Source organism: Lolium rigidum, chromosome 2 (assembly GCF_022539505.1).
Source record: "Lolium rigidum isolate FL_2022 chromosome 2, APGP_CSIRO_Lrig_0.1, whole genome shotgun sequence".
NCBI classification, from domain to species: Eukaryota; Viridiplantae; Streptophyta; class Magnoliopsida; order Poales; family Poaceae; genus Lolium; species Lolium rigidum.
In genome coordinates this window covers 179,616,223-179,625,634 of record NC_061509.1, presented here as the reverse complement: position 1 = coordinate 179,625,634, position 9,412 = coordinate 179,616,223, and the positions used below count along the sequence as shown (strand labels likewise).

The 9,412-nt window shown below is 42.4% G+C and overlaps 1 protein-coding gene across 1 annotated transcript; it reads right to left on the bottom strand.

The window, feature by feature from the left end:
- Window positions 1–4,034: 4,034 nt before the first annotated feature.
- LOC124690333 lies at window positions 4,035–8,540 on the bottom strand. The gene is made up of 8 exons (XM_047223727.1): window positions 8,420–8,540; window positions 7,754–7,861; window positions 7,121–7,258; window positions 6,854–6,985; window positions 6,651–6,767; window positions 5,978–6,077; window positions 5,835–5,892; window positions 4,035–5,726 (listed from the first exon to the last, which is right to left on the bottom strand). Exons 1-8 carry the CDS (start codon window positions 8,538–8,540, stop codon window positions 4,332–4,334), a joined length of 2,169 nt encoding a protein of 722 aa, XP_047079683.1. The 3' UTR covers window positions 4,035–4,331.
- Between the last annotated feature and the right edge of the window lie 872 nt (window positions 8,541–9,412).

Below are 9,412 nucleotides of genomic sequence, written 5' to 3'. Positions count from 1 at the left end.
ACTTGTCGGGGTTGTATGGATTGAAGCCCTCCAAGATGATTCTCCATAGTTCATTGGAGGCACTACAGACATGAGAGCGGAACTCAAATTGCCAAGTATCGAAATTATCAACGGAAAACTTAGGTGGGTCGCCCCGAATGTTCAAATGGGGATGAGGAACCGGTATATCGGGAGATAAGAAAGGTGGAGCTACTCGATTGTAGCTTTCACCTCCAGTAGTTCCCCTAGGAGATGCACTGGTAGATTTGATAGTGTTTAAGTTATCACCTTCCACGGGTTTGGTAGATGAGGGTAAGTCCGAAGCATCTCCCTCATCTAACGCACCCGTGTCTTTTACCTCTACACTAGGAGCCTTGGGAAGGGCCGGAGCCAAAAGCTCGGCAATCATCTTTTTCATGCTTTCCATTTGGGCTTCCATGGAGGACTTCAATGAATTGAAGTCTTCCACGGAGACCAACTTGGCGGCCCCTACCGAGGGCTCCTCGTCCGGCATACTCTTAGGCGGTTAAGCCCGAAATAAGAGCCGAGGCTCGATACCAATTGAAAGGATCGTATGCCGCACCTAGAGGGGGGTGAATAGGTGCTAACCAATTTTTAGTTCTTTTTCAATTTAGGCTTGACACAAAAGGTAAATTCTCTAGATATGCAACTAAGTGAATTTACCTATATGACAAAGATATCAACTAAGCAAGGTATAGCTACGCAATAGTAGATAGAGTGGGAAAGAGGTAACCGAGAGTGGAGCACGCGATGACACGGAGATGATTCCCGTAGTTCCCTTCCTTTGCAAGAAGGTACGTCTACGTTTGGAGGAGTGTGGTTGCTACGCAAGCCAAACCAACAGCCACGAAGGCTTCACTCGGATCTCCCGTGAGCAACGCCACGAAGGCCTAGCCCACTTCCACTAAGGGATTTCCTCGAGGCGGAAACCGGGCCTTTACAAAGTTCTTGGGGCACACATCCACAACCAAATTGGAGGCTCCCAAATCTGTAACAATACAACAATCAACAACAACACATCAACAACAAATCAACTAGGGAACCAAATAGGAACACTAGCATGAGATCCCTCAAACAAGAGAGGGGGAAATGAAGAACGCTTCGGTGAGGATGTAGATCGGTGTCTTCTCCTTCGAATCTCCAAAGATCAAGAGCTTTGGTTGGGGGAGGAAGGAGATCTTGCAAATCTTGACTTTCTTGAGGTGGCTCTAATGGAGGTGGCTTGGCAGATTTCTTGTGTAATGATTGAGCAAGCAACCAAGGTAGAAGAAGGGGGTATTTATACCCCCTCTCAAAAATGAGCCGTTGCAGCTACCGGGGGGCCGGATAATCCGACCTAAGTAAGGGCCGGATAATCCGCCCCCCCCCCCCGGATAATCCGGCCTTCGGAACAAAACCGTGACAAAATCCGGCCAAAAGTCCGGCCCTATGCCGAGAAGCTTTTCTTCCAGTCCTTAGCCAAAATCGGGGGGGCCGGATATTTCCAAAATATCCGGCCCGGATAATCCGGCCCTGGTACAATACCGGGACATTATCCGGGCAAATGTCCGGCCCCCATACTAAGCAGCAATTCCTCGAGGACTTAGCCAAAACCAGGGGGCCGGATATTTCAACAATATCCGGCCCGGATTATCCGGCCTGGCCAATCTTTTCCGATGACTTTTGACAGACGATCAAATCCAACACACATGAATAATTATCTATGTAATCCCTGTACCACTTAATCAAACATTAGTGTATCACATATATTGACATCAAACACACAAAACATAATGTGAGAGATGTTCTTTCAAGTGGCCACTGCAATTATTTTTGCATCTTGAAATAATATGAATCTAATCTCGTGTACGCTAAGACTTCAACTTAAACGTGTGGGTTAGTCTCACTTATATACAAATATTTTCTTCATCTAATGAAATATGTCTTAACTTTTTTATAGTTTAGATGTGAATAATGACTACACCCTCCGTCCACAAATAAGTGTACATGTAGATTTTTCAAGATAAATTATGAAGTGGAGTGAAACATACATTTAGAGCATGCATCATGTAGTAACATAAAATGCTAGATTTATTAAGTTGTAGACTCATCTTGCATTGGAATATGTGATGTGATGGTAACATAGCTAGTTACCAATATCTTCTCTTTCCTCCGTTAATAATATGCCACATCATCAAAATGCTTAGTTGGTATTGCATGTTGATGTTACTACTTTTGTTACTCTTCACTATGAGTAGTCTAATTCTTTCACCTTCAATAAGCTAAGTGTATGTAGAAAATAAGAAGAACATGTATTTATTATTAGGTTTGATTTCCGTGCAATGGGAGATAAACAATTAAAGTGCATTAAGAAGATAGAAGTACACTCTTTTGTGGACAAAGTTTAAAACTAGATATCCACTTATTTGAGAGCGGAGGGAGTAAACATATCTAAATTTAGGCAAAGTTAAGGTACTTGCCATGAAACGGAGGGCTACAATTTTAGCTTGGTTCCTGTTCTAAAACACACATGGAAAAAAACTTGGTTTCGTTCGGCATTTTCCAGGTTGGAGCACGTCTTCTAGGCAAGTGTACGCTAAAAAAAAAAAAACCGATTCATGTCTCTTCCTCAATCTACCTCATTTTCAGCGAACGCGCGACAAGTTCATGAGAAGGAACAACGGGGTGCAACTTTGTCGCAAAACGATGCAAGGCGAAAGTTTCTTCGGGTTTGAGATATTGTATCGTTGTTTCCGCACTCGGAGATGTGGCGCTCAATATGAGGCGAAGGATAATTCTTCATGATGATGGCATGGCATGTGCATCAGAAGCCGTGCATTCATGTTGAATATTTCTTCCGAGAGTGCTTCTAGAAAGGAGCATGAAGTTTTGAATTCTGGGCCTGTGACATCTCAAACCGCGACCGCTACTCCATCACGGTGGCACACAGCCGGCAAACTGCCCGTACTGGAGGTAGTATTATTGTTGCCTAGATGTCATGAAAAGTCACCAGCCGAGCATGTCCAGGGCTCCTTTTCCCTATCATGTCGACATGTTATACAAACGGTTCTCGGATCAGTGGAGGGAGAATTAACTTAGTTTCTAGTTAGATGATATTATAGAATCATAGTTCCAAATTATATTGCAACTTCCGACTAACACGAATCACAAAGCAAATCGAATGGTACAAGACATTTTTCAGTTGCAAATAATAATAAAAACTTATTTCCAACCCAGCTTACAACTCATACAGTACAAATTGCAAAGCAACTTGGTTGTGGCTGAGAATTAGCTATTCGGACAGATTATTGTGGTGCACTGGTGTGGATGTCGTTGAAAATCGGGGTCAAGCTTGTCGAGCCTTCCTTCTCCTATATCAAGTTTTCAGTTCAGATGAGGGATCCTTGATTAGATAGCTCATGTTTATATAAACGGTTCTTCACTCGTCCGTACTTAGGTGCATGCTCTGGGGTTTACGCTACGCCGGAGGGCGGAGGTACAAAGGGCTAGAGAAAGTACGCTTTTGTCGGGCAGATACTTCAAAGGAAAACGTGAACTCGGCGATGTAGCTTTGTTTCAAGCAAAGGGCAATGTAGCTTTGTACTGTGGAAAATACTCGCATGTTCAGCGGTACAAAGCTTCAGTCGAAAAGTTTGAGAATTTGATCCTCCACTTTGGGGTCTTTGACCGTGGAATTGTCGGTTTACTTTATCGATAGATACCACCACGGTTCTTCTTTCCCAACAAATCTTCTTTACAGTTGCAGCTTACGGTTCTACTTTCAAACTGTACTTTTTTGTTTATTTTGTCTTCTTGAAAGGAAAAAAGACGGGGAATCAACCATCATGATACTAAATCATATAAAAACATGAGCATGAGGTTCTGTTCAATCAATGCCATCCATGCATGCCAAGATCACACTTTTTAGAAATAATGGAAAAGACGAAATGGTCAGTTCCTGACTTCCTGTTATACAGTCATTCATACCTCCTCGATCTCCATTGTTATCACACTTCTCACCCTAGTTCAACTTCAACAACAAACCGAGGCAATATATATACATTTCCTGGCAATGTTTACAACAACACACATCAGTTCAACAAGTTCTGACTGGATCAATGATCTAAAATTACTGGCATCCACTTCCTGTAAAGCCCTAGCCCCTAAGGCTAGCCTCTTCAAAACTGGGGTGAACAGCAAAAGTCATAACTTCACTTCTACACTTTTGAGGTAGCTAACAACCGCCTATCTACACCCAAATTGAGGTCAAAACTAAACGTAGCAGAATGCATCATCTGCTATCAGGGTCAGTCTAGATGGAACCAAGTAAACTTCAACGATGGAGTGCAGAGCTACCACCTTACGCAATCAAGAGACAACATGGGAATCTCGCTGATGCTATCCATAGCAGAGCGAGAATCAAAGAAAGCGCGATCAGATGTACCAAAAAAACTGCTCTTGGGGTTGGCTGCAACTAGCGCCATACTGTGGTCATCTTCAAAGTCACTGCAAATACTTTGATCCGACATGAAACCGAACATAGCTCCCAAACTGCCATCACGAGACTGGGCATGATGTGATGATGACCACATTTCTGTGGAGAAATCACTAGTATTTTCCCAGTTTCGCTTACAAGGATGTTCTGAATATGGAGACAGGGAATCCAGACAAGCATCATCTGCACCCACGGGCAAAATGCTGTTGCGGTCCTTTGGGTCATGATGATGATCAACAATTCCAGGATACTTGGAAAAACTTGAAGCAGTGAATGTCACAGGAACCAGATCCATCCCGTGTACAAGCCCGGTATCAGAATTATCAAACAACTCTGCCTCTGTCTCCATTCCAGCCAAACAAGATATACGGACAGCAGAGCCACAAAGGCTTTTCGAGCCCTGCTCAAAAGGATAATCTGAAGTTGAACATATGGAATCCATGCAACTTGTGTTTGGCTTCAATAAAAAGCTGTTGCTCTCACTAGCATGGAAGTTGGAGATACTGCTAAGACCATTGTTATCAAGAACTCCATCTCTGAAGTCCAAAAATCTTGAAGAAGTGTATTTCTCATGTGGTTGGTCAAATGCAGATGGAAGTTCAGCAGCAGAATTACCAAACAATCCTGCATCAGTCAAGTCCTCCCCCTCTAATCCAACTGACCTAGAAGGACAATGCTCTAGGGATCTGGAAAACTCGGGCTGCCAGGAAGTATTTGATAGCGCATACGGTACAACTGACTGCTCTCTGGTCTGACAGGGGAAGGACAATCGCTTTGGAACTGATGTTACCAACAACATAGGATCCCATCCATGATGATCATATGGCTCACTTTGAATATTACCGCCCAATCCATTAGCTGAAGCTGATTTGCCTTTTTTGAGAGGTTGGACATCTTCTAGCAACAAGTTGGAAACCTGGTTGCGAACAGTGTCTCTTTTCCAATCAGAACTTGAAACATCTGTAATATATGCTGATGGCAGTGGCATGAACTGATGAGCTTCATTGTCCCTGCAAGATAAGCCGTTTTCCCAATCAAGAAAACTTGAAAGGCCCCGATTGTCTACCCGTGGCAAGGCTAGGAATTGATGTGATCCGTCACTTGTATAAGAGGACGACTCTTTTCCTGATCTCAGTTTACTTAATGAATTGAAGTTATCCCTGTATTCAAGAAGGTTATCAGAATGACCCCCGGGATCAGAAGGAGTTTGTCCGTGAACCATTTCCCTCTGTCTCATGGGCTCTTTATGGTGCTGCATTGCATTAGGTAACTATCAGAGGTAAAACTAATAACTAAATAACAGAGCTAAATTTTAGTACTCCACAAGTGCTTGAATTGCATAGGCTGAAACAAAGAGTACCTTTCTTATTATGTTGCTGGCGCCTAACCTTTGCATGATATCAGCGAAAAATTCTGATCTGAGAAATTTAATCAACATGCTAACGATATTAGAATACATGAAAAATGCAAACTGATTGAATTCTTCAATAATTTAATGACAACCTTTTTTGCAATAACTCACAACTTTCCATTGCCGCTGTTTTTGAAGCTAGCTTTAATAAATTTCTTCTCTTTTCTGAAAACATCCGTCCACTCCCAGGTTCTGTGTCCATTACCAGTACATAACATAATGGGATTAGAAAACCATCTGAATGTAACAATTGCAAACGAGGTAAAATATATCTCACAAGCACATCCTTACAAAATATATATCTCACAAGTGCATCCTTACAAAGCTTTTAGGAATCTGGGAAGTATTCCGTTTTAGATAAAATGAATAATTGTATCAACAAATGAGGTATCTAAGCAATAACATGTGCTTTTATCAGGGAACAATTGCAGCACACGCATCAGCATCCAAGCAGGGGGGAAATTATGCACATTTCAGCATAGATGTCTGATATATAGCAAGGAAAACAACTAAGGATAAAAGATACCATGATATCAGTATATCCTCAGTTATTTTAGAAGTTCATCTTTAATTTCTTCGCTTCGTAGTCCCAGAAATGGTAAATAAAGCTTCAACTACACTCACACCATCATGGTAAAATATATTGGATATGACTGGGCAATTTCCAGGAAGGTTGACTACTGTACATAGCAAACTTTCAGCAGTGTGTAGTTCTTTTTTTAGAATACATTATGCATTTGTATTGGGTGCTGAGTATGTGCTCACCAGTATTTCTTGAAATCCCTGCAAGTTCAGATGGTGTCTGAATCATGGGTGTGAAAACATGACCAGCTGGGGCACCATCACATGCTTTTAACTGAGGTGTATCATGATTGTCATGTTCTGCAGAGAAGCGGATCAATAGTTAGAAGAATCTAATAATGCCTCACTCATAGTTAAAAGAGGAGGCCAAACAAAGAAAATCATACCAGAATGTGGGGCTTGCACTTCAACTCGCTCATTAGAAAATGCATTATTCAAGGGTGTAGCAGGGGCCTGATCAGGACACAAGGTAACCTTCTGGACAGTGAACTTTTTTTGCGACGTCGCATTATGTGCTTCTACAAGATGCAGAAAAAAACAGAAGAATTCCATATGAATGATCTATCGGGGCTCCTGTTAATGTATGAAGCAAGAGGAACCAAAGAGAAAAGGAATATAGGAAATGAAATGGGTGTGCATACAAAGTTACAAACCGGTTCTCTCGCCCTCTTTTTGCTTGGATATGCTTGGCACATTGTTTTGATGAGGTTGTCTAAAGGACTGGGATCTACAGCCTGACTGTTCCCACATTTTCTTAAAGAATTTGAATTCAGAAGTTTTCGCATCGGAACCTGCATAGGAAATGATGTCCAAATACGAGTGTCAAATAGCACACAAATTATTATTTTTTATTTTTGCTGTTACTCCAATCCTAGGGCAGACTTAATTGTCTGGCCTGTTTATTTGCTACCTTTGAAGTTCAAATACAATTGTTCAGGTGGGTTGTTCCCAACCCAGCATTGATTGTTCCAAAAGAAAAGTATTACATTGATCCAACAATCTAACAGGTATTTCACAAATATCCTTGAAAATTTCGAGTATACTGAACCTTTGCCTAGGAGTTCCAATAAGCAAATAGGTAGACATATGAAAAGAATTACAGTAAACAGATTATAGACCAGTGGCAGTGGCGCAATGCCCTTTTAAGCTTTAATTACCAAATAGCAAGGTGCAGAAACATATGGTGTCTGACAGAAAACTAATGCAGTGCGAAACACAAAAGGAGGGGGTTATAAAAATTCCGTGCTGTTAAAAAGTGAAACGAGTTGCAGTGAGACTAGAACTACCTTGAGGCTTAGTTTTCTCAGCTCTGCCTGTATTGGCATCCTGTCTTGCCTGTATGTGATGACTAGCAGGTTCACTTGCAAATCGAACCTTTTTCCTTGGCCTTCCATCTGCCATTAGGTTCTGAATCATTACATTAAGCCAGAAAATCAAGGACGAAACTCACACTGGGAAGGCTGCAATGACTAACATGACGGTGCTTGAGGTTAAATAAGTCAATAGACAGTGCTCCGCATACAAAATCCAAAGAAAACTGGGAGAAGAAACCGAAATCCTAAAACGCCATGGGCTCGCACAAACCGCGCATCCTAGTTTCATGAAACGCAACGGATGGAAAGCATCAACATGTCGGCTGGGGTCGCCTGATCGGAAGCAAACGGTCTTAAACTAACACGATAGCGAAATGGTCCCGACAATCCCAAAAAAGTCATGAACTATGCTAGCATCTTTCTTGGGGGGACGGGGGGGACGCAGGATCAACATTCCAATCCAATTAGAATCGTGCCGCAGATTTCAATCCGCAGAGTCTCCCCGAATCCCCAACCCCACGCGATCCCAACTCAACCCTCAAGATGGGAACTTCCGTCTCGATCTTGCTTCCAAGAACTCGAGGGATTTCTGAACCCAATGCAAGAAGCGCGAAAGCGGTGCGGGTGGGCGAGACGGACCTGGAGAGGAGGGCTCGGCGGCAGGCTTCGACGGCGGCGGGGGCCGGAAGGGCAGGCCTCCTGGTGGCCGCGGCGGCTTAAGAGGGCGGATGCTAGGGTTCCGGCGCTGGGGACGATCCATGGCCCAACGCCGCCGCCGCTTTGGGTCGGTGCGCGCCAACACTCGAGCGCAGGTAGCAGGGAAGTTTTCGCCGTTCTACCGTGTGGTCAACTGACAAGTGGGAACCCACATGGTAATTAGGTTGAATTGCTTCAAGAATGGGGAAAACGGCAGAAAGGAAATGAGAATTGTAATGGGTCTGATCAGCCCAATTTTAGGTTGAATTGATTCAAGAACGTGAAAAGCGGCAGAAATGAAGTGAGAATTGTAATGGGACTGGTCAACCGCCTTGAGAGACCGTCGGATCTCATTTAGAAAGGTCGCATAAAATTGTGGGAGGGTTTACAAACATCAGAAAAGACCTTTCGATGTACTTCTTGCCTTGTAGTGCAAAGTTGACAACAAAGAAATGGATCATTTACCAGTATACTGCATCCATGGATATAGAACGAAGTGAACTATTCGCAAAAAAAAAAAAAAAAAACGAAGTGAACTAGTCAAATAGAGGTCCCGTGGTAAAATGAGCTGTTAGTTACTACCTCCATCCTAAAATTTAAGGCCTATTTTTTTCAGAAAGTCAAACGAAAAATAAATATGATATTTTGTAGATACCATATGAAAATACATTTCATTATCTATATTTAATAATATTGATTTTGTACTTTTCATATTAATGATTTTGATAAAAATTTAGTCAAATTTAAAATAGTTTGATTTTCTGGAAAAAAAAAAGTATAGGTCTTAAGCCTTGGGATGGAGGTAGTAGTTCTTAACCGAGAGCACTTACGCTGTAAACTTCAGAAAATAGCAACGGTGGATCTCCACAAACGCTTTAATTCAACTAGTGTTAGAGCATCTCCAGCGGCGTCCCCCAAAGAGATTTGGGGCGCGCC

Excerpts from the sequence above, each read along its gene's own strand:
- LOC124690333 (XM_047223727.1), bottom strand. The coding sequence starts at position 8,540 with ATGGATCGTCCCCAGCGCCGGAACCCTAGCATCCGCCCTCTTAAGCCG. Across the intron at positions 7,259-7,753 it reads TGAGAAAACTAAGCCTCAAG|GTTCCGATGCGAAAACTTCT; the intron begins GTAGTTCTAGTC and ends TTTCCTATGCAG. Across the intron at positions 6,768-6,853 it reads AGTGCAAGCCCCACATTCTG|AACATGACAATCATGATACA; the intron begins GTATGATTTTCT and ends GCTTCTCTGCAG.